The sequence below is a fragment of the Bos mutus genome, chromosome 2, assembly GCF_027580195.1.
Source record: "Bos mutus isolate GX-2022 chromosome 2, NWIPB_WYAK_1.1, whole genome shotgun sequence".
Classification (NCBI taxonomy): domain Eukaryota; kingdom Metazoa; phylum Chordata; class Mammalia; order Artiodactyla; family Bovidae; genus Bos; species Bos mutus.
The window spans coordinates 134,958,625-134,983,734 of record NC_091618.1 but is presented as its reverse complement, the minus strand read 5'-3'; the positions used below and the strand labels follow the sequence as shown (position 1 = coordinate 134,983,734).

At 45.8% G+C, this 25,110-nt stretch overlaps 1 protein-coding gene across 4 annotated transcripts in view; it reads right to left on the bottom strand.

Moving 5' to 3' along the window:
- The window catches only part of CYFIP1 (cytoplasmic FMR1 interacting protein 1), a 108,413-nt gene that overhangs the window by 18,274 nt on the left and 65,029 nt on the right, over nt 1-25,110 (bottom strand). For all 4 annotated transcript variants that reach the window (XM_014481660.2, XM_070360111.1, XM_070360103.1 and 1 more), the window contains exons 14-23: nt 24,872-25,038; nt 23,424-23,571; nt 22,182-22,335; nt 21,108-21,264; nt 19,632-19,728; nt 15,533-15,609; nt 15,315-15,423; nt 13,772-13,891; nt 10,460-10,659; nt 1,610-1,697 (exon numbers count right to left, since the gene is read on the bottom strand). In XM_014481660.2, coding sequence (XP_014337146.1) covers nt 1,610-1,697; nt 10,460-10,659; nt 13,772-13,891; nt 15,315-15,423; nt 15,533-15,609; nt 19,632-19,728; nt 21,108-21,264; nt 22,182-22,335; nt 23,424-23,571; nt 24,872-25,038 — 1,317 coding nt within the window. The remainder of the gene's footprint in view (nt 1-1,609; nt 1,698-10,459; nt 10,660-13,771; nt 13,892-15,314; nt 15,424-15,532; nt 15,610-19,631; nt 19,729-21,107; nt 21,265-22,181; nt 22,336-23,423; nt 23,572-24,871; nt 25,039-25,110) is intronic.

Genomic DNA, 25,110 nt, shown 5'->3' with positions numbered 1-25,110 from the left:
TTTCCTTTAGGACTGACTGGTTTGATCTTCTTGCAGTCCAGGCGAATCACATAGCATGTTAAAGTCTGAGAGCACCGCTGTAGAATTGTTTCACACAGATATTCTATTTTCTTCTTTTTCCTGAATTTGCCCCAAACAAAGCATGGCGGTGTCATTTCATTACCCAAAGATGATGACACCATCCTGAATCATTTGAAACTTGTGAGTTCAGCTCACTGGCACTAAAGATAATCAAGCTATAATTCCTGATTTCATCTCTGGCAGCTGAACATATTCTCATCAGCAAGGGGTGGCCGTGGACTGGTTTCCAAGGTTGGGAGGGAGTGCAAACATGAGCACAGTTTTGTTGTTTAGTCACTAAGTTGTGTCTGACTCTTTTGTGACTCCCATGTTCTATAGCCCACCAGGTTCCTCTGTCCATGGAATTTCACAGGCAAGAATACTGGAGCGGGCTGCCACTTCCTTCTCCAGAAATTTCTATCTTAATCACCAAAGTTTCTAGTTCTGTCTTCAAAAATTACATAAAACTTCTTTTAGTTCCAAGGGGGTTAAACACTGTATTTTAATTCCAAAAGGAGGTGCATTAGAGGATTTATTCTCGTCCTTTTTAAGTTATCCACTTCATGCCCTTACCAAGTGGTGGAGGAGGAAGGCTGAACCCACACATGAGCCCAGACTGTATTATCTACCCATTTCCAAGGTGGAAACACTGCTGCACATCTGAGTTCTGCTACATCTGCAGTGAGAGGATGGAAATGAAAGGCTCACACTCTAAGGAGGCTCCCAACCTCCCAATTTAAAGGGTGGGCTGGGTACCCAGCTTCACTCCACCAGCAGCTCAGATACCGAGACAATGCTTTCCTGTGCAGTCCCAGAGCATGGACGTCATCTGGGCGTGGGGAAGAGGCAGAGTCTTGGGCCTCGTGTCCCACCCCACCCGTCACCTGTCCTACCTGCACAGCTGCTCAGCAGCAGTACTGAGAAGGGGGCTTTCATCTCTAACCCCCCAGCCCCGAACCTGTGAGGCAGGTGCTGTGGTCAGTTAGTCTGCTGCCATGCTTTTTATGACGATGATGTATTATTGCCCCTGTAACATACTTTACTTTGTACTTGTCTGACTTATTTCCTTAGGAGTCTGACTTCCTACAAGCAAGAATATTTAAATACTGATGAATACAGACGGCCTCCTAGGATTCTGTGTACTCCTACAGCCACACTTAAGGCAGCACAACATTACAATTTAGAAAGGTGCTAACTGAAGGATATAATCACATTTCGTATGTGGCATGATGTGTGTGTACTTAGTCACTCAGTCATGTCTTTGCTCCTCTATGGACTGTAGCCTGCCAGGCTTCTCTGTCCATGGGATTCTCCACATAAGAATACTGGAGTGGGTTGCCATTTTTTCCTCCAGAGGATCTTCCCAACCAAGAGATCAAACCCGCATCTCCTGCATTGGCAGGCAGATTCTTTACCACTGAGCCACCTGGAAAGCCCTATGTGGCATACATTTAAATTACTGCAACTAAACTTAATCAAACTAAACTTCAAAATACACTTCACTGTGAACTTAAAAATCATAATATAATATAAACACAAAAGAACTTACCTTTGATCCATGCAAATACTGAGGTTGTGCATTTGGCTGTTTATCTCTTTGAAATTCTTGAGAAAACGGTAATACTGTCCGAACAAATCTAAACAAGATTTTAAAAGAGAAAGAAAATAAAAAATTTAACGGTACTTCTTTAAAATTGAGAACTTTTCTATTACTCATCAATTAACTCTTCCTCCCAATTAATCATCACATAGGAAATCAAAACCCATAGTAAGAATGAGCTATAAATGCGAAGAATTGACTCACTGGAAAAGACTCTGATGCTGGGAGGGATTGGGGGCAGGAGGAGAAGAGGACGACAGAGGATGAGATGGCTGGACGGCATCACTGACTCGATGGACGTGAGTCTGAGTGAATTCCGGGAGTTGGTGATAGACAGGGAGACCTGGCGTGCTGCAATTCATGGGGTCGCAAAGAGTCGGACATGACTGAGCAACTGAACTGAACTGATAAATACTCTCAAGTTTGATAAATGTACTCAAAGTTCAAAGAAACAGAATGAGAACACCAGGGCCCTTCTAGAACATAAAGAGAGTCTGCAGAGTGGGTGCCAGAACCATTTCAGGCCTCATTCATCTTCTGAAAAGGGGCCTGTGGACACAGCAATGACGCCAGGGGACAGGAGTAGGAAGGCAGATTTGAGCAGTGATGTCACTTAGGTCACTGGGTATGAACTAACAGAAGATGAGTCCAAAAACACACTTGTGAAGCCAAGAGACTGTGGCTTCATAATGTATTAAGAGCCACTGAAAATGAAACAGTTGGATCTTAAAGCAGAAATATCAAAATTGACTAAGTTTCATCAGAAGGGGTCATTTAAACATATTAAATTCTCACAAAGAAGCATGATAAAAAAACAAGTCATAGATACTAAAAAACTATAGTCATCAAGACAGTATGGTACTGGCACAAAAACAGAAATATAGACCAATGGAACAAGATGGAAAGCCCAGAAATAAACCCATGCACCTATGGGTACCTTATTTTTGACAAAGGAGGCAAGAATATACAATGGGGCAAAAACAGACTCTTCAATAAATGATGCTGGGAAAACTGGACAGCTACACGTAAAAGAATGAAATTAGGACACTTCCTAACACCATATACAGAGATAAACTCAAAATGGATTAAAGATCTAAATGTAAGACCAGAAACTATAAAACTCCTAGAGGAAAACATAGGAAGAACACCTGATGACATAAATCAAAGCAAGATTCTCTATGACCCATCTCCTAGAGTAATGGAAATAAAAACAAATGTAAGCAAGTGGGACCTGATTAAACTTAAAAGCTTTTTCACAGCAAAGGAAAGTATAAGCAAGGTTAAAAGACAACCCTCAGAATGGGAGAAAACAATAGCAAATGAAACAACTGACAAAGGATTAATTTCCAAAATATATAAGCAGCTCATACAACTCAATACCAGAAAAACAAACAACTCAATCAAAAAGTGGGGAAAAGACCTAAACAGACAATTCTCCAAAGAAGACATACAGATGGCTAACAAACAGATGAAAAGATGTTCAACATCGCTTTTTAACAGATACACGTAAATCAAAACTACAATGAGATATCACCTAATGCCAATCAGATGGCCATCATCAAAAAGTCTACGAAGAATAAATGCTGGAGAGGGTGTGGAGAAAAGGGGACGCTCTCGCACTGTTGGTGGGGATGTAAATTGATACAGCCACTATGGAAGACAGTATGGAGATTCCTTAAAAACTAGGAATAAAACCACCATACGACCCAGAAATCCCACTCCTAGACATAAACCCTGAGGAAACCAAAACTGAAAAAGACACATGCACCCACTGTTCATTACAGCACTATGTACAACAGCTAGAACGTGAGAGCAGATGTCCTAGATGTCCATCGACAGATGAATTTATCACAAGTTGTGGTCCATATACACAACGGAGTATTAGCCGTAAAAAGGAATGCATCTGAGTCAGTTCTGATGAGGTGGATGAACCTAGAGCCTACTATACAGAGTGAAGTCAGTCAGAGAGAGAAAGATAAATATTGTATACTAATATATATGGAATCTAGAAAAATGATACTGAAGACTTTATTTGCAGGGGAGCAATGGAGAAACAGACATAGGGAACAGACTTATGGACATGAGGAGAGGGGAGGAGAGGGTGAGATATGTGGAGACAGTAACATGGAAATTTTGTTACTCTGTTTCACGGAAACATGTAAAATTTGCTGTATGTCTCAGGAAACTCAAAACAGGGGCTCTGTATCAACTTAGAGAGGTGGGAAGGGGAGGCGGATGGGAGGGGGCTTCAAGAGGGAGGGGATATATGTATATCTATGGCTGATTCACGTTGAGGTTTGACAGAAAACAACAAATTCTGTAAATTATCCTTCAACTAAAATATAAATTTTTTTAAAAGTCCTGGATTTGTTAATTATTAAATTCTAAGAACCTGATTAACATATAAAAAGAGTGTAACTGTCAAAACACTACCAGCTCATGAAACAAACACTTGCAACCAAGGGGAGGAGCGGCCCGTGGCTCTGAGCACATTGACGTGGAAACACCACAGTGTTGAGTGGCTGGATTTTGTCCTTAACTTTTAAAGAATGCTGAATTTTGGGGGGTAGATGGTCTGTTAGGGTGTAAAGTAGCCACTGGGCTTGCCAGGTAGCTCAGCTGGTAAAGAATCCACCTGCAACTCAGGAGACCCCAGTTCGATTCCTGGGTCAGGAAGTTCCCCTGGAGAAGAGATAGGCTACCCACTCTTGGGCTTCCCTGGTGGCTCAGATGGTAAAAAATCCACCTGAGGGACTTCCTTGGTAGTTCAGTGGCTAAGACTCCAGGCTCCCAATTCAGGGGCCCCAAGTTCAATCCCTGGTCAGGGAACTAGATTCCCACATGCTGCAACCAAGACCTGGTGCAGTCAAATAAAGAAATAAATATTTTTAAAAAATCCACCTGAAATGTGGGAGACCTGGGTTGGGAAGATCCTCTGGAGGGCATGGCAACCTACTCCAGTATTCTTGCCTGGAGAATCCCCATGGACAGAGGAGCCTGGTGGGTTAGAGTTCATAGGGTCACAAAGAGTCGGACACGACTGAGTGATTAAGCACAGCACACAGAGTAGTCACTACCCTAGTGCTGGCACTAAGACAGGCCCTGCTGGCAACTCTATCGAATACCTGAGTATCCAGAGAGCTTTCCCCACTCTTACAGGCAGCCTCAAATGACTCCTAGTCCTGGTGAGCTGTGGAAACAATTCCATCTACAGTTCCCTGGCAGCTGTTCTTCTACCAGCCTTGGGGCGTTCCACTCAGCTCACACAGTTTAATACTCAAGAATGGGGACTTCCCTGGTGGTCCAGTGGTTACCACCCTGTGCTACCATTGCAGCAGATACAGGTTACATAGGTGGTCAGGGAACTAAGATCCTGAATGCTGTGGGTACAGCCAAAAAAAAAAAAAACCACCAAACCAACGTGCACACACACACACACACACACACACAAAACACAAAATACATATTCAAGCAAAGACTGGGCTTCCTGGTGGCTCAGATGATAAAGAATCTGCCTGTAATGCAGGACACCCGGGTTTGATCCCTGGGTTGGAAGATCCCCTGGAGAAGGAAATGGCAACCCACACCAGTATTTTTGCCTGGAGAATCCCATGGACAGAGGATTCTGGGAGGCTATAGTCCACGGGGTCGCACAGAGTCCGGACACAACTGAGTGACCAACAGACACAAAGGGCTCCTAAGCTGGTGTCAGGAGCTCTTCCTCTGATATTGCTCTCCTTTCCCATACTCTGCCGTGCACATCCAGCCATCTCAGCTTCTTTGTCTCCTCCACCAAGCAAGACCTCCAAAGTGCTTTCAGGTAGGAAGCCAAGGAGCCACACAGCTCCATCCTTCATTTCCTTTCCCTCCAGGAAACATCTGATGAAAACAGTTGTTTCATAAATGCTGTCCAGTTTTCCACTTGTTTAAGGTGAAAGAGTAAATTCAAACCCTATTACTCCATTATCTCAAATAACTTTTAAACACCACATTTTGATTATACACATTTCTCAATCTAAAGACAAAAAAATGGGAACAAGCGCTGAATTCTAGTTAATAGGTTTGTGCTTCACAGTCAGAAGGCTAAGTAATTCTGAAACTACTTTCTTCATGTCCCGGAATTAAGCAAATGAATAAATACATTAAGAATGACAAAATAAGAATTCTCAATATAGAAGGAAGTTAAAAAATGGAAATGAAGCCTGTGTCGTTGACCTGGAATTGAAGACAAAGCTGTGAAAATTCATGGTTTCAATATAGAGAGAGCTAGGTACAAGTAACATGTGAGTGAACTGAAAGTCACTCAGTCATGTCCGACTCTTTGCGACCCCGTGGACTATACAGTCCATGGAATTCTCCAGGCCAGAATACAGGAGTGGGTAGCCTTTCCCTTCTCCAGGGGATCTTCCCAATCCAGGGATTGGACCCAGGTCTCCCGCATTGCAGGCAGATTCTTTACCAGCTGAGCCACAAGGAAAGCCGAATAAGTAGTATGCATGCATGCTAAGTCTCTTCAGTCATGTCTGACTCTTTGTGACCCTATGGACTGTAGCCTGCCAGGCTCCTCTCTCCATGGGAGTCTCCAGGCATAGAATACTGGAGTGGGTTGCCATGCTCTCCTCCAGGGGATCTTCCCAACCAAAGGACTGAACCTGTGTCTCTTATATCTCTTGCATTAGCAGGCAGGTTCCTTAACCACTAGCACCACCTGGGAAGCCTGGATACAAGTAGACACACTCATACACATTATGGGTTTGTGTCCCCCAGAAGATAACTTGAAGTCTGAATTACTAGCACCTCAGAATGTGCTCTTATTCAGAAACACGGTTGTTGCAGATGTAATTAATTAAGATGAAGTCATGCTAGAGCAGAGTGAGCCCTTAATTCAATGTAACATGACTCATTTCCTCACAGAAGAGGGGAGAGACACGTGAGGAAAATGCCACAGGCCAACAAAGATGGAGACGAGCCGTGCAGCTGCAGGCCAAGGGCGGCTTGCTACACCAGAGGCAGGAGAAACCAAGAGAGGGCCCCAACCGGCCTCAGAGGGAGCACAGCCCTGCCGACACCTTGGTTTTGGACGTTTTGCATCCAGAACTGTGAGAGAATAACTTTCTGCTGTTTTAAGCCCCCCAGTTTGTGATAACTGGTTCTGGCAGCCCCAGGAATCTGGTACAGCACAGGAGCAAGTCCTTCCCAGCTCTGACCACTGAGAGGAGGTGAGACCAAGGACACCCCAGCAGCAGTGAGTACACCTAACACTCAGACTTCGCTTAATTTTAAAATATTCTCCATGAAAAGGAATCATTGACTCACAGATTACAAGAATAAAGAAGGATAATTCTAAGATGAACCTGGGACTTCTTGTGTTACACACGATGGGGGGCTTAAGAATAATGGGACAGCCAAGAAGACAGAGAAATGGGGCAGAAGGGGCTCCCACGAGCCAAGACAGATGTGAGCCACGAAAACGAAAACCAAGTCATGACAGCAACAGATTATAACCCTGTATTAAAATCCCCATAAAAACTGCTAACACGTACAGCAGAATGCCAAAGAGTAACTATAGATGGAATGACAAGGTTGGAAAATCACCACTGTTCAAACACCACAGGGATAATTATTTGGGTAATTTGGCAGGCTACAGTCCGTGGGGTCACAGCGTCAGACAAAACTGAAGTAAGTTAGCATAAGCAGCACCCTAACGAGGGGATGGATGTTACAACAGCCAGTGATGGGACACCCTGTGGTTCACTGCACTCTGGACGCTCCCTCCTCAGCAGTCTTGCTGCCAAACAGGCACACTTCCCAACAGCTGGCTTACTTTGAGGGCTATCATACTGTCAAAATCAGTAGCTGTACAGGTTAAATTTAAGTCACATGTCATCCCATGTGACCTCCCAGAGTCACCAGGCATAAATTATTAAGCAGAAATAAGCAGCAAAATAAGTAGGTATGACAAGAAACAAATTGGAGTGTGGATTTCCTGCAAGCAGCTCTCAGAAAACCCTCAGTATAGAATTAAGATCCTGGATGGCATAGTTTTGTCTGTCTTCTCAGGTTTCCACATGCAAGGTGGAGATATAAAATCCTATTTTTCACTGTCTTTTCCAGATAATGAAGCTCTAGGGGATCTACTAGAAGACTGTTAAAAATACAGAAGTAATTGGCTTTGCCTATGCTAAGAAAGGTGAAGGCCACCAGAGCTGCTCTGGTGAAGATGGTATCTCTGAACTGCACACGGGTTTCTGGGCCCAAGAAGGCTGAGGTCACTTTATGCTGGCCCCTGCCAGACTGCAGCTCCTATGCATGTGAAACTGTATTTCCTTGCGATCACCAAGCCTGTTGAAGGCAGCACAGGCTTCAAGAGCCTGGGGCAGAGCCGCGTATCAGCACCTCCTGGGAGGCAGGAACACATACCACCAAGTGAAGGCAGCCTCCACTTGAGGCTCTCCGCATGAGCTCTCACATGGAACAGGCTAAGGGGACTGAGGGCAGAGGGGCCTCAAGTCAGTTCATACGCCCTGTGCTGCAGCGTCCTCCACACCCACAGCTCTACAGCCTGGAGCTGGCCCCACTCCTGCTAAGGCCACTGGCACCACTTCCTGACCTGAGTCCTGGCAACCTTGTCTCTGATAACAAGACTGTTTCTGAGCCCTCAACCCGCTGGGCTGTCCAGAACAGGCCAGTGCTGTACACATGCAGTGCAGGGGGCACAAAGGGGGTCCAGGGAACATTTTCAATTGTTCCTTTTGCAAGATCTTTGGGAATTCTTTAAAGGGCTACAAAATGCTAGATGATCAAAAATGCAATCTAAAATAAAGAAAAAAATTACAACTCCTTATGTTGCCTGATTCTAACCCTCTCGCCCCCGCCACCACTGTAACATGTTTTCTCAGTTTGTCTGTAACAGGGTTCTGATGCATTTCACTTTGGGAGATGCCAGTTCTAAGCACTAGGCAAAATAATTTTAGGGATATAATGAAAGTGAACTCTTTGTGACTCTATGGACTATATAGTCCATGGAATTTTCTAGGCCAGAATACTGGAGTAGGGAGCCGTTCCCTTCTCCAGGGGATCTTCCCAACCTAGGGATCAAACCCAGGTCTCCCACATTGCAGGCAGATTCTTTACCAGCTGAGCCCCGAGGGAAGCCCAAGAACACTGGAGTGGGGAGCCCGTCCCTTCTCCAGGGGCAGGCAGATTCTTTACCAGCTGAGCCCCAAGGGAAGCCCAAGAATGCTGGAGTGGGGAGTCAGTCCCTTCTCCAGGGGCAGGCAGATTCTTTACCAGCTGAGCCCCAAGGGAAGCCTGTTAACAGACACAACAGAAACTAACTCCCAAAGTTCCAAACGGACCAACCAAAGCAAAGAAAATCTTGTAAATGGCCATGAATTAGATTTTCAAATGCACAATAAGCATGTATGCACCCTCATGAGCATAGAATACCCCTCACTGTGACATATGATGTGAAAAAAAGAATGTGAATTTGACAGTATGCCTCCATTTTTGCAAAATAAAAACTACACATGTATATTTGCCTGTATGGCAAAAACTCTAAAAGACAGACATTTTACAAGGGAAATCTCTAGGGATTTAATTATTTTCCCCATTATATCCCATACACACATACACACACATGACTTCCAGCTTTTCCACAACTATGATGCATTACTTGTGTAATAAAAATATTTTTCTAGTTAATTCAAACTCTAAAAAAAACTTAAGTTTGGTTTCAGTGGATTGCACCCAGTTGGGCACAGGGCCCCTGACCCGAAGCGGCCAACCAGGGCTCCTTCACCAGTGGCTCTCGTGGCCATGGCCACATGCCCCCTGCTGCTACATGGGGTTGAGAAGATGGCCCTAAGGGCACACCTCCATGTACCAGCAACAGGCCTGTATTCCCACAAGGAAACCAAGCCTGGTGTCCCAAACAGACAATGGCAACAGCAGGTATGGTCACGCCAAAGGAGGGCCTCCCTTCTGCCCTTGGGGTTGAACCTCAGCACCCCGGATTAAGACACAAAAATCTAGGACGAAAAGTCAGTAGTGATTAAGCTTACACTTAATGGGATGGGATGTTCAGATGCAGTAGGGAAGCAAAGTAAAAGCAAAAGACATTTGCTTTAAAAAAGTGGTCATCACGCTCAAACACACATAGTCTCTCACACACACCCTCATTCGCCCGCACTCCTATTTCTCACACCCACCACGTTTTCTCTTTCACAAACACACACGTTCCCATGAGTCCCTGGCATGTGCTGACACAGCAGAAATGAAGCTCTCCACAGAGCTGGAAGTGACACAGGACCATCCCAGGATGCGGATGTACCCTGAGGCTGGATCACGTGACACTGCAGCCAGCAGCCACGCCGCTACCCAGCAGGCCACTCTATGCATTCAACACAGTAGTGAAATGGTGGATGGGTGGAGGGAGGCTAACTGGACCCTCACGTGCTCCAGCACCCCAGAATGGAAGCATGCAAAGTGTCGAGTCAGCCAGCACATCCCAACATCAACAGACGTAAAAGCATGGAGGTGGTGTAGATCCAGCAACTGCTCCACAGATTTGACCCTGGGCCCCATGGGAGTGCCCTCGATAGGAACCCTGACCTGCATGTGTTCTGCACATGGAAGCCATGACCACAGAACCAAGGGCTGGCCCTGGGCTGCACTGTTTAGAGGAGATCACGAGGGCCTGCATATCCTGGACACGGGGAAAGATGGGCCCAGAGACCATCCTTTCTTGATGCCCAATGACAGGGGCACCCAGAGCTGTCTGTGAGGTGACATGCTTACCGGTTGGTGGAGCCATTGTAGCAGTAGTTGGGCAGGAAGTCATAGTTGAGCTCCCAGAAGACATGGAGGGTGATTCTCCCGTAGGGTGCAGACACATTGTGGTTGGCCTCCCGGAACATGGCATCAAAGCTGTCCAGAGTGAGGTACTTGCTCAGCAGCTTGTGTGTCATGCGGTTGATTTCTAAGAGGCCATCCAGCTCCTACGGGACCATAAAGTCAGGCACATGAGAAGAGTCAGGTATGGTATGGTGGCCTCCACCCTCCACACGGGCAGGGCCGTGGTGGGGGCTGGAGGCGGATGGAGCGGGACAGGACACAGACAGGAAGGCGCTGCACCGAGGTGGGGTCAGCGTACGAGGCCAAGGACCCACGTGGTGGGGGTCTGTGGGGACCCGGCGTGAGGACCTCCACCCGTGGCAAAGGTCATGAGGAAGGAGGCTCAATATATGCAAAGGCGGGATCAAGCCTCAGGAGTCCCCCTGGAAATTCTCGAGCATCTACCCCCAAAAAACCAGAGTCTGCCTACTTTACTGCTTTGTGCTCTCACCTCTGACTTTAGTGGGGGCTGTCCCCCACCACCATCTCGCTCTCTCTGATAAAGAGTTAACTTACAGCTCCAGTTAATAAGTTCCTGGGCATTAGGAGTGTTTAAATCCAAACCCCTTAGATAGCTCTCTAACTCGCCTGACAAGTTTACTCGGATTCCTACAGCTATGCATATGATTGTTTACAGTCTCCCAGCCTCGAGAGGCACGGGAAGCTTAAGATATTCAAATAGCTTAGAGCCTCTCAGAGAGTTAGAAACTGTCAGAATAAAACTAGTAAAGGATTTCACTGATGAGCCAATGCTTGCTGCCAAGTTTCCACATCCCCTGTATTGTATCCTTGAATGTGTATTAATTAATATACTTGGTATGCAGACAAAATAAGTAGTGGCCTTGGTGTTAGCAACTTTAGACCCTTAAGGTAATAAATTCTTTCCTTTGTTGTAAACCCACTGCACCTCTGCCCTATAGGAATGCAACTTTATCTAACACCTTCGGAGGATGGCGCCAAACCTTAAAATAATTACTCTTAGAGAAAATAAGTCTTACGGTTGACAAACCTTTGTCAAGAGTCATAAAATGTTAATAGGCCTTCTGGCTAGAAGATGATGTAAATCACCTAAACCATGTATAAGATAAGTTTGCAGAAAAGAAACCCTGGTTCAATAAGGATCAAAGACTGCTGACTTTGTATGATTTCACATCCCGTATTATCCTCTATGTGCAACTTAGGGTATAAAAGCCCCTGTTGAAAATAAAGCTGCGGGCCTTGCTCACCAAAGCTTGGTCTCCCCATGTCATTCTTTCTTTTCACATTCCGGCTGAAGTTTCCATCTGGAGTGTGGAGGTCCTCTGTGACCATTTATTTGCCTGGGCTTCTAAGACCCACTCAAGAAAGTGTCTAAGGTGGGGCACCTTCCGCTATTCGAGAGGGCGCCTGCGGCCTCCGTGGTCAGAGCTAACCTGATGTCACAGGTTACATTGATTTTCCGCGTAAACCAAGCTACTCAGCCTCTTTTCTCTGCTGAATTTTCCTACTGAGCTATCCTCATTCTGTTACTCTTTATATCTCTAATTAATATTTAAATAAAGCTATAAGCTATTGTATCCAGTGAACTCGCCAAAGCCGTCTCCCCTTCCAATACCCTGGATCAGCCGAGGCTGGACCTCGGCAGGGGTCTGACAGGTGATGCGAGCTTACTTCTCACACCTAAATTCATCACGCCCTCTCCAGTGTTCTTAAAATGCCCCTCCTTTCCACGGTCGTCCCCCCACAGCCACTGTCCATTCTCCACGGTAGTGACCCCCTACTGGCCGACGATATCCTCCAAACCCTTCACGGGGCAGAGAACACGGAGACGTGTCCACCGCACTGATGACAGACTGTGTGTGCTCGGGTGTCAGTTTCAGCCAGCCTCCCTGAAACACCTTAGGAAATCCAAAGCTGTGTGGCAACACTGGCAGCACGCGCAGAGGCGGCCTTCCAGGCTCTCACACGGCCCCCTCATAGACCTGCCCGGGTCCGTTCCATCCACTGCGGCAGCCACTGACCACATACGGCAATGAACACGGCTGGCCTGAACCGAGCTGTGCCGTGTGTGTGAGATACGTACAGATTTCAGAAACCAAATGTGAAAACAAAGAATATAAAACATCCACACCAATAAAATTCTTTAACGATTATATGTTAAAATGTCGACTTTTGGATATATTGGGTTAAATAAAATAAAAATAGATTATTAAAATTAATTCCCCCTATTTCTTTCTCCTTTTCTAATGTGACTACAAGTAAATTTGAAATGGTCTCTGTGACTTGCATTCTGTTTATACTGGTCAAAGACTCCACTAAGGCATGAAAGACCAAGGGCATGAAAACACTATGGCCAAGTCCAAGCCAGGCTGAAGGGAAGGCCACTTTAGGCTTCGCGTCCCAAGACAGCCTGGATCCTGAGGAAGGATGGGGAAGCATGCTCACTCCTGTGGAGATGCTCTGCTCAGAGGTGAGCCCAGGGGACAACCCCCACCCACTACTGATTTCTAAGGACAAAGAGTTTTCCTGGAGTTATCACAAGTTCATTAGCATGTGCCTGCAGCCATTATTCCTGGAAGACAGATTTGGCAAAAAGATCCTTATGTTGCACCTGCTTTTCTGCCAGCTCAGGTCTGAGGACAACTGGATTTTTCTTTCCCTAATCACTCTGCTCAGATAGCCACAGGACTTTTCCTTTTCTTCAAAAGTCCAATACTACAATGTTCACTACAATGGTCCTTGGTCAAGTTTTCCCTGGTATGTGGTATTTGCTTCTAATAAGCATTTATACTGTGTTTTTTATTTCATCAAAGTTTTCTTGAAATAGCATTTTTAATGTTTGTTCCATCTCATTGTTTGGTTTTTGTCTTCAGGGGGCTCTATGACACGTTATGTTGAATCTTCATTATCTCATCTTCTACATGATTTTCTCTCAAATCCTTTCTGTCTGTCTTCATTTCTTTTTAATTTAAACTTTTCACCTTTTACTCTTTTACCATATCTTATGCAATAGTGAGATGTAACTATGTGTTCTCTGAAGTTGATTTGGAATTGCGAACACTGAGAGCAAATGCCTAGGCAGGCCCAGCTCAGTGAGTGCACACTTTTGGAGTTCTGTGCAAAAACTTCAGCTACAATCAGGTCAATTCATCAATAATGACGAAAGCAGTAGCAGCTCCAATCCTTGCAACCAGTCCTCCCCCGCGTGTGCTGCACCTGAAAGGAGGGTGCACTTACAACTATCGACGTCAGGTCTTCACTCTCAAATCGCCCAATTGCCAGTTCCAGGGACTTGTACATGGCAGCGGAGACGCGCTGGGTAATCAGACGATTGAGGTCGATGGACCTGCCCAGAAGCTGGGCACAGAGGGTAGAAAGTGTGAGCAACAAAAAACAAACAAGCAAGAGAATATGTATCTACTCCCAGAAAGCTATTCCAAAGGATAAGGCAAATAACATACAAAATTTAGAAGGCGGTACAATCAAATATCCTATTTTCCTAGAGCTGAAATTCTGCAAGTCAAAGCTGTAAAGTACTTTTTATAGCATTCATTGCAGCGAATTTGCACTTGTATCACAGCAGAGATGCCAAGCCTCCTGGAAAGCCTGGGCCTGTCACTTAGTGCACCCCTTGTGATGGGCTCAGGGCCACCTCCCAGCAGAGTGGCTTGTGTGTGCCTTTCCTCCACTGTGTCACAGGGATGGACAGGAGAAAACCCCTCCATCTCTACTGCAGAGTAGTAACAACAAGGGTATACCTCAGTATCGTTTCAATACCATAAAGATACAGACAAAACCCTGGTGAAAATGCCCCAAAATATGAATGGTGGTTATCTGTGGATTGGAGAAGGGAATGGCAACTCACGCCAGTATTCTTGCCTGGAGAATTCCATGGACAGAGGAGTCTGCAGGGCTATACAGTTCATGGGGCCGCTAAGAGTCAGACATGACTGAGTGACTAACACTATCTGTAGATAGAATGACATGAAACTTTCCCTACAACTTTCTGTATTTTCCTTTTGATTATATATACATATATTATTTTTAAAGAAACAAAACAAGCACTGTATTCTTACTCTTCATGCTGGCCAAGAAAAAGCTCCTCCCCACCACTCTGAAAGTCTTAATCAGTTGTGTCCGACTCTTTGAGACTTCATGTACTAGGTTCCACTGTCCATGGAATTTTCCAGGCAAGAATACTGGAGTGGTTAGGCCATTCCCTTCTCCAGAGTATCTTCCCAATCCAGGGACTGAACCCAGGCCTCCTGAATTACAAGCAGATTCTTTACCACAGAATCTGAGCCACAGCGGTAAAGAATCTGCCTGCAATGCAGGAGATGCAGGTTTGATCCCAGGGTCAGGAAGATCCCCTGGAGGAGGCATGGCAACCCACTCCAGTATTTCTGCCTGAAAAACCCTATGGACAGAAGAGCCTGGCGAGCTACCGTCCATGGGGTAGCAAAGAGTCGGACATGACTGAAGCTACTGAGCACACCACTGTAACAAGTGCCGAATCTTCTTTCACTCAAGTTCTGGTTTTTGGGCTCCTGGAGAGGACCCGCGCTTGGGCCAAGCCCCCGGGAACTGCGCTGGGCAGCATCCCCAGTGTGTCAGGTTCCCCAGGAGAAACTGTTTATCTTTAAAATCCCAGCTATTGACAGGGATATTCCCACAGCCAACACATACTGACGTCCATTAAAATCTGAGAAGCTCTAAGAAAAACCCCACGTTTCCATGGCCGGCTCCGTGTCTCACTGCACCCAGGAGTGACCTGGCTCACCTGCACGTGCCTCTGCTTCAGCAGTGTCTCATAGCGGTTGGATGGCGGGAGATGGATGGTTGCGCCCTGATTCTTGCATTCTGATCGTAACCGTTTATCAAGAAGCAAACTAGCATGGAGGGAAGAGAGGACAATTTCTCATGCACTATGAATTTTAATGGAAATGTCAGATCAAATTGCCCAAGATTTTGTACCCAAATTGCAAACCACATACTTACCTTCCTGCCATAACCTTATAATATGCAAATATCTGGTCTGCCAGCTTATAAACAAATTGGTCAAAACAGAGATTCACCTGAAGAAAAAAAAAGCATGCATTGAATTCTGCTTCCCTAGGGACTCCCCTGGCAGTCCAGTGGTTAGGACTCTACGCTTTCACTGCTGAAGGCACAGGTTCCATCCCCGGCAGGGGAATTAAGATCCCACAAGTTGCACTCTCGCCCCAAATTTTGCTTTTCTGAATTAAGATGAAATTTTTAAAAAAAACTTAAAAATTTTTTTGATTGAGCAATTCAACTTCTAAGTATTAATCTAAAGGAAATGGAAACACTAATTCAAGATCTATACCCTGAAGTTCACTGCAGCACTAGTCACAATAGCCAAGACACAGAAACAACCTAAGTGTTCACTGACGGATGAATGGGTAAGGAAGTTGTGGTGTGTACACACGCACACACACAGTGGAATACTGCTCTGCCATAGAAGATAAGAAAACCCTGCCAATTTTCAACAACATAGATGGACTTTGAGGGTGCTAGGCTAAGTGAAGTAAGTCAGACAAAGACAAATACTGCATGATCTCACTTATATGTGGAATCTTAAAAGAATAAAAACAAACTCATAAATTCAATGAACAGATTGGTAGTTGAAGAGGTGAAGCATAGGATAAATGGGTGAAGGTTGTCAAAAGGTACAAACTTCCAGTTATAAAATAAGTTAAGTCCTAGGGATAAAAAAAAACCTAAAACCACAGAACCTCAACCCTTCCACAAAATCTCAACTCTTTGTTAAGGCAACTAAAAGAGGTTCTCATGAGAAAGGATACAACTTTACCATCCAATGATAGAAGATTAAATCCATTTCAGTGTGACCAGGAGTAACCACCACACTACCACTGAAAAGTATGTCAGAACCTTTCTTAATGATGGAGAAAAATACTTCAATTCTCCTAAATGTAAAGAAATATTAAAAAGTCTCTCTTTATCATGTACTCCCAGGGGGCTAATGTGCACTGCATTTGGGCTCCTCCAGGGGGTATAGTCAAGGCTATGGTTTTTCCAGTAGTTATGTATGGATGTGAGAGCTGGACTATAAAGAAAGCTGAGTGCCGAAGAATTGATGCTTTTGAACTGTGGTGTTGGAGAAGACTCTTGAGAGTCCCTTGGACTGCAAGGAGATCCAACAAGTCCATCCTAAAGGAGATCAGTCCTGGGTGTTCATTGGAAGGATTGATGTTGAAGCTGAAACTCCAATATTTTGGCCACCTGATGTGAAGAGCTGACTCATTTGAAAAGACCCTAATGCTGGGAAAGATTGAGGGCAGGAGGAGAAGGGGACGACAGAGGATGAGATGGTTGGATGCATCACTGACTCAATGGACATGGGTTTGGGTGGACTCCGGGAGTTGGTGATGGACAGGGAGGCCTGGCGTGCTGCAGTCCATGGGGTCACAAAGAGTAGGACACGACTGAGCAACTAAATTGAACTGAACTGAACTGAGGGGGTATACCCCTGCCTCCAGGCTGTATGTCCCAAGGGCATCTGCTCATGGCCTCTCCTGGGCTGCCAAGATTAGTCAGGAGATGCAGGGTGGACAGTCCTGGGACTTCACCCTCAAGACTGTATTCTCACTTGCAAATGGGATTAACTCATATCCCCAAACCGTGATGAAGACACACTGTGCTCAGAGTGGAGCTGCCCCAGGACCCATGGGTCTCTCTCCCCAGCCTACCCTGCCTCACCAAGGAATCCAGAGCATCTCCCTGAGGAAGTGTTTCCTGTGGTTTTCGTGAGGATACAGGGAATGAGGCCATTCTGGCATGACCTAAAACAAATCCCTTATGATTATACAGTAGCAGTGACAAATAGATTAAAGAGATTAGAGCTGACAGAGAGAGTGCCTGAAGAGCTATGGACGGAGGTTCGTAACACTGTACAGGAGGTGGTGACCAAAACTATTCCCAAGAAATAGAAAGGCATTAAGGCAAAATGGTTGTCTGAGGAGGCCTTACAAACAGGTGTGATCACACATCTAGAGCCAGACATCCTGAAGTGTGACGTCAAGTGGGCCTTAGGAAGCATTACTACAAACTAGTAGAGGTGATGGAATTCCAGTTGAGCTATTTCAAATCCTAAAAGATGACGTTGTGAAAGTGCTGTACTCAATATGCAGCAAATTTGGAAAACTCAGCAGTGCCCACAGGACTGGAAAATGTTAGTTTTCATTCCAGTTCCAAAGAACAGTGATGCCAGAGAATGTTCAAACTACTGCACAACTGCACTCATCCCACACACTAGTAAAGTAATGCTCAAAATTCTCCAAGTTTGGCTTCAACAGTATGTGAACCAAGAACTTCCAGATATTCAAGCTGGATTTAGAAAAGGCAGAGGAATCAGAGATTAAATTGCCAGCATCCTCTGGATCATAGAAAAAGCAAGAGAATTCCAGAAAAACATTTATTTCTGCTTCATTGACTATGGTAAAGCCTTTGACTGTGTGGATCACCACCAACTGTGGAAAGTTCTTAAAGAGATGGGAATACCAGACCAACTTACCTGCCTCCTGAGAAATCTGTATGCAGGTCAAGAAGGAATAGTTAGAACAATGGACTGGTTCAAAACTGGGAAAGGAGTATGTCAAGGCTGTATATTGTCACCCTGGTTATTTAACTTATATGCAGAATACATCACGCAAAATGCCTGCTGGATGAAGCATAAGCTGGAATCAAGATGGCCAGGAAAATCAATAACCTCAGATATGCAGATGACACCACCCTGATGGCAGAAAGCAAGGAGGAACTAAAGAGCCTCTTGATGAAGGTGAAAATGGAGAGTGAAAAAGCTGGCTTAAAACCCAGCATTCAAAAAACTAAGATCGTGGCACCAAGTCCAATCACTTCACAGCAAATACATGAGGAAAAAATGGAAACAGGGACAGACTTTATTTTCTTGGGCTTCAAAATCACTGTGGACAGTGACTGTAGCCATGAAATTAAAAGATGTTTGCTCCGTGGAAGAAAAGCTATGACAATCATAGCATATTAAAAGGCAGAGTCATCACTTTGCCGACAAAGGTCCGTAGAGTCAAAGGGATGGCTTTTCTATAGTCATGTATGGATGTGCCAGCTGGGCCATAAAGAAGGCTGAGTGCCAAAGGATTGACGCTTTTCAACTACGGTGCCAGAAAAGACTCTTGAGAGTTCACTGGACTGCAAAGAGATTAGACCAATCAATCCTAAAGGAAATCAACCCTGAATATTCACTGGGAGGACTGATGCTGAAGCTGAAGTTCTAATACGTTGGCTACCTGATGCGTAGAGCCAACTCATTGGAAAAAACCCTGATGCTGGGAAAGATTGAGGGCAGGAGAAGGGGGCGACACAGGATGAGATGGTTGGATGGCATCACTGACTCAATGGACATGGGTTTGAGCAAACGGCAGGAGATAGCGAAGGACAGGGAAGCCTGGCATGCTGCAGTTCATGGGGTCACAAAGAGTCAGACACAACTAAACAACTGAACAACAACAATGGGGAATGAGACCCATATGTATAATGTAATGTTAAGGTTAAATTCTCTTATATCTTGAGCCAGAAAATCAGATTTATCTTACTAATTCCACTTGGAGGAATTTTCCTCAAGAATAACCCAAAACAACTAAAAAGTTATGTGCAAGGAAGTTCATTAAAGCATTATTTATAATGAGTAAAAAATAAAAAGCTAAAACTAGAGAAATAAAATAGAGATTGGTTCAGTCCATCTATTTCATATAATGTCCCTGTTCTAGACTGTGTTCATGCAAGAGAACAGGCAAGATATGCGGTGCTTATAACATGGGGTCATGTGAGACATGGGATCACGTGAAAAAAATGTCACCCAACAGCTGATGGGTGCTTTGAAGCTGGTTTGAAGACACCAACCATCCTGTGTGGATGCACAGAAAAAAGTACTGATAGAAGGGTGCATCCTAAAATGTTTATTTCAAAATTCATTCCATTGTTTAAACGTCTTTGTATTAAAAAGAAAAGTTTGCTTCCTCTAATATTCAGAGGAAAAGGGAAATTAAAGAAAGTCTGCTAAAAGTGCCTGGGCCCTTACCTCCGCCTCAATTTCATCATAGAGAAACTGCTTGTTGAACCTGGTGAGGGCGTAGTGGGCACTATCATTGTATAGGTCCAGTGAATAGAGGACGTACCTGCAGAAGGGGAGACAGGTCAGCCCGGCTGCCCACACGGGCTTTCTTGGCTTTCACACCCTCCCCTCCACCAGCAATGTAACACTCACTGTTCTCCTTTCTCATGAGGAAAAATAATTTCTTACTTCAAATGCCAAATTTGGTTCCTGTGAGTACCCTGACAAAACAGCCCCAGCAGGCAGGCTGGGCTTTTGGCAGGATACGCATGGTTCAGTCAACTCCCAGGGCACCTGGGAGGTCCATGACAGCCTCCTGCAACTTCATCTTCTCACTTACCATGTTTTAAAGATTTTCATGCCAATTTGCAATTTTTTAATAACCACAAGAATGAGTCACTTTCTTATTTTTAAGAATAAACTGTCTGACCTAAAAAGAAAAACATACAAAGGTCCCGGGCCCCATAACGTACCAAGAGCAAATCTGGTGTGGCCAAAGCCCCTCTGACCCTGGATAAAAGGTGGTAGCTAGCAGTCTGGAGAAGGCAATGGCAACCCACTCCAGTACTCTTGCCTGGAAAATCCCATGGACGGAGGAGCCTGGCAGGCTGCAGTCCATGGGTTCGCAAAGAGTCAGACACGACTGAGCGACTTCACTTTCACTTTTCACTTTCATGCATTGGAGAAGGAAATGGTAACCCACTCCAGTATTCCTGCCTTGAGAATCCCAGGGACGGGGGAGCCTGGTGGGCTGCTGTCTATGGGGTCGCACAGGGTCGGACACGACTGAAGCAACTTAGCAGCAGTAGCAGCAGCAGCAGTCTGCAGAGGTAAGGTCTCATTGAGGGCTTGAGGCACATGAGCAGCAGGCCCAACGCAGCCCTCAGAGAGCACACAGGTTCATCAAGACCTCATGCTGTGGATGCCACTGCTGCTGCAGAGGGAGGGAAGGCTGCTCTCCTGGTGTGCACAGGCCAGGAGGACAGGGAGGACGGCCAGGTGGGGACCCCATCTGCTCACCACACGAGACCCTGTTTGCAGTTACTTTCCCTCCATGGATTTCGTATTTTCTGACCCCTTCATAGTCTTTAACCCCCAGCCCTGACCCTGAGCCTCACACTAAACACTTCCTCTCCCAAATCCATCTGGGTCTGAGGCCATGCCACACTAGAGGTCAGGCTACCTCTCCCCTTGCCAAGTTCCCAGGACCTTGCAGGCACCTGGACACAGAGAACTTATTCATCAGTTTTACTGCTTGGGCACCAGATTTCAATCCAAAGCCAAGACACCTGTTCCTTGTATTGATCTCTGAAGTCTCACCCCAAGAATCATGATTTCAAATGAAGCAATGAGAACAATCGGCCCCTCCTCCACCTCCCAAACACCACCAAGGACTATAAACATTATGGACAGGAGGCTGGGACAGGCCTCCAGAACACTTACTCCATCATTGACGCTTCTTTGGTTTCCAAGATGTGGTCTGTCAGGATCCAGGGCATGGACATCTCAATAGGGAATTGAATTCTTCTGCCCATTGTCAACTCCAGAAAGAACTCTCGGAACCACAACTGCGAAAGGTCACAGCACTGCTGGAGCGTCTCTTAAGGGATTCAAAAGACACCACATTAATCTTCTGTAACCAGAAAGGACTCCACAGGGCAAGGCAAGGGGGCACGTGCCAGGCTTTCAGCCCTGGGCCTTGGCGAGTGGACATGAGTATGTGCCTTGCACACAGTGTGGCCACAGACAAAGCCACTTGGATGTGCTGATTCTCATTCACCAACAGGAGAGTCAGCGTCCAGCACCACAAGCCCAGCAACACCCATCAACAGGACATGGTTAACACTGTGCACCTTCTGACAGTTTACTTGGGATACAGACACAGTACTGTATTCTTACTTAGTACATGTCTATCTAATGCAAAACAGATTGGAAAAAAATGTTTCCGTCCTTTTATGAAGAGAAAAAGAAAAGCCTAACGATTACTATAAACCTATAGCACTTGCAGCCAAGATAGAGGCTTTGTACCCTGAATCACGGCTACAGCACAGAAATAAACATGTACAGCTCCATGAAGACCAAGGGCACCCACATGCACATGGTCACCCCAGGATGGCATGTGCAGTATGCACCTCAGCTCACCCGCTACTTTCTACACTTAGCCTGGGAGTGGTTTCTGGTATTTATCACCACCTGGATCTGAAGCCAGGTGACAGTTACACCGGTCTGAGTTGCTGACCCAGTGTAGGTTACAAAGACTTTGTATCCAGGTCACTGGGCCAGCCCCAGCCCGATGGGCCTCACCCTTCTAAGGGCCATGCCACATGGAGGAAGTCCCTGGCCAGCCATGCATTTAAAGCAACAGGCGAGGAAATGCCACGAGGGTTACAACATGTGTCACTGCCTGAGAGGACGAAGGGACCACAGCAGGGGCAGCCAGCCAGGCAGGAGCTTTCTAGACATTGTTAGTGGTGTTAGAATATGCTGGAGCAGACACTGGTCAGCAGTAGGTCTTACCACTGAAATTTATCAAGTGGGTGTAGAAGAATGACTCTCGATGAAACTTTTCTATGTCCAATATGGTGGGCCCCTCAAGGCTACTTCTCAAGGTTTTCTTGGAACCACTTTTGTCTGCAATGAGGGACTCTAGCATGGTTCTCACCATGTAAAGCTGCATTATCCAAGGAAACATTTGTAGGGGAGAAAATATACATGGCACATTAGTTACAACAAACACAGATAAACCACGAGAAGGGCTGCCCACTGACACTGCGCTGGCTCCTTGCAAGGGCAGCACCAATCCACACGGCCAAGTCGTTGCTGCTTGGGACAAAGAACTCAGAGCAGACCCTCATGTCATAAACGTCAACAAGAAAAACAAATGATGTCTTACCACCAAAGGTTAAAAGGGGCGGATAGACGTAGGACTGCCTCAGAAACGCGTTAACCACATGCAAGAGTCTTTCCGCGCCCACAGACTTGAGCTGCCTGAGCAGCTCGGCAGAGCTCAAGGACTCCACCATGGTGCGCACCAGGTACAGCTAAACACGGACAGACAGGAGAGCGTTAGTCACGGGGGCACGCGGATGAGCAGGGATGTGCACGCTGGCAGACGGGAGGGACAGGCCCCGGACGGCACCCTCACCCTCCGCCCAAGTACCCCAAGATTTTATACAGAGCCAGCAACACGCTCTGCTGGCAATTCTCTGAAAGGCTGACAGAAGAGATTCAAAAAGCCCACAGCACAGAGCTGACGAGAACAAAGTTCCAGACAGGAGGGGAAAAAGCAGAGGGCAATTAAATCAGATGTGAGGATCAGAGGAAAGCTGCTTGAAGGGGCAGGAGGGAGCTGAGTGTGCTAGGAGAAAGACCAGCAGTGAAAGCTGAAGACCAGGGATATAGCAAAGCTATGTTTTCAAATTTCCAAAAATTTTATCTTTAGGAATAATCATTTTTGAGACCCTACATAAAAATTATAACCACACATTTAAACACCAGGAAACACAGTGTAAATATGGACACAGAGACTTTCACCCACATTTTGGGAATAGGAGTTGATGCAGTCAAATTAAGTTCTGCATGCAAATGACCAAACCTGGGAATCATGGGGTGTCTATACCCTAGATTCGCTTGGACAAGCAATAAAGGAGCAAAAAAGACCCAGACTGTACTTGGCCACAGTGAGGTCGTTTCACTCCCAGCCTCCCACCACCTCCCCAGCTCACGGTCACCCCACTCAGTAGAGCAAGGAACGAGAACCTGGGTGCTGGAGGGTCCTACAGCGCGCCGCGGCACTTTAATGTCGAAGCCACTCTTTGGGTCCTTCTCGCCCCGCAGGGCTGGGTCGTTGAAGGGCTCATGCCCTGTCTCCCAGTCACACACAGTCTTCCTGATGGCCTGCAGGACACTAAACCACCAGTCAAGTTGTTAGGGCGGGACAAAGTCTTGACATCCTCAGCACTTTTACAATCACAGTATCTCCTGACAACCCACAGCCAACTCTGACACCCTTGGGGGCAGTGGGAGGATGTGCTAATGAGACAGTTCAACGTTAAACTTTCAAAATAGACCATTTTCTTGGGGACGTTACCACCCTCAGAAAACCTAATGTGCTTGCATTTGCATTTTGCATCAATTAGCCCAGAAGTGGTGTTTGATTTCTTAAATATTGAGTCACGCTAAGGGCAGCAAGAAGACAAACCCCAAACATCCACTCAGAGCTCAAACAACCTTCTCGAGACTTATCCCATTTTCTCATTTGAATATGGTCACCAACACAATCCTGGGGCCGCTGTCCACACCTCATTTGGACATCTGGCTTCTGCCACTCCCAACAGGGCTCCACCATGTAGAGTTCCCCACAGGTGCCACATTCAGGGCAGACACACCCACATGCCCACTCTGGTCACTTTGAGCTAGACTACATGCACATTTCCCATACAGTAGTAGTGGGGCTCCCTGCAGCAATACTGAGGCTCAGTGAAAACATGAAAATTTTCACTAAGCCCTCCAGGTGAGAGAACAAAAACTAGGAAGCCTGACAGTGTAATAAGATCTTATTAGTGCTAAAGTCATACAAGACCAGGCAAAACTAACACAATATTGTAAAGTTTAAAAAAAAAAAAAAAGACCAGATGACAATTATATCACCTATAAAGCAACAAAACGAAAGTACTATCCATGTAAGCCTCTCTGAGCTTCATTTTATACAAATGTCTCTGAAAGATGACCTTATCTAAAATGCTAAACATTAACAGAAACCTAGCTTAAGTTTGCTGTAGGATCTCTGCAATACATATGAGGTTTATAACTAGTTTGTAGGACAGGCCATATGAATAGAAGCAAAAACACTGAAGATAATAAACTTTAAAACGGGAGATGAGATGCTGAGCTGTGTGTCCCTACTGTCCTGGTAAGCAGAACTGTTGCACAGATTTTGAGACACACCCAGGTCTGAGATAACCAAACCCTTGTTCCTGGGTCTCCAGACTGCATAGACCTTTGTATCTGACTTATTGTGGGTTGTTCAGGTTAACAATTGGATCCATTACATTACATTTAGAGGAAATTCACCAAACAGGTGTCTGGAGGTTGAATATAAGTGTATTGAGCATATGTATAAAAATGTAACTCTACAGCTGTTCAAACCTAAGCTGATCCTTCCACTGTGGATGATTGTGTAGGGAGGTGTGTGCAGCAGGGCTGACCTCTGGATGACATTCTTCTTCTTCTTGATGGCCTGCCTGAGTGGCTCCCTGAGGGTGACCTGGGAGAAGTCCTGTAGCGCAGCGTAGACAGTGTGGCGGATGGCATGGTTGAACACACTCTCCATCCTGCCCATCAGCACCTGCAGGCCTTTGATCATGGCGATCACCTGCAGGAGGACATAGGACCTTCAGTGTGTGGAGGCTGGCAAGTGAGCCGGGCACATGCCAGGTGTCCGCCT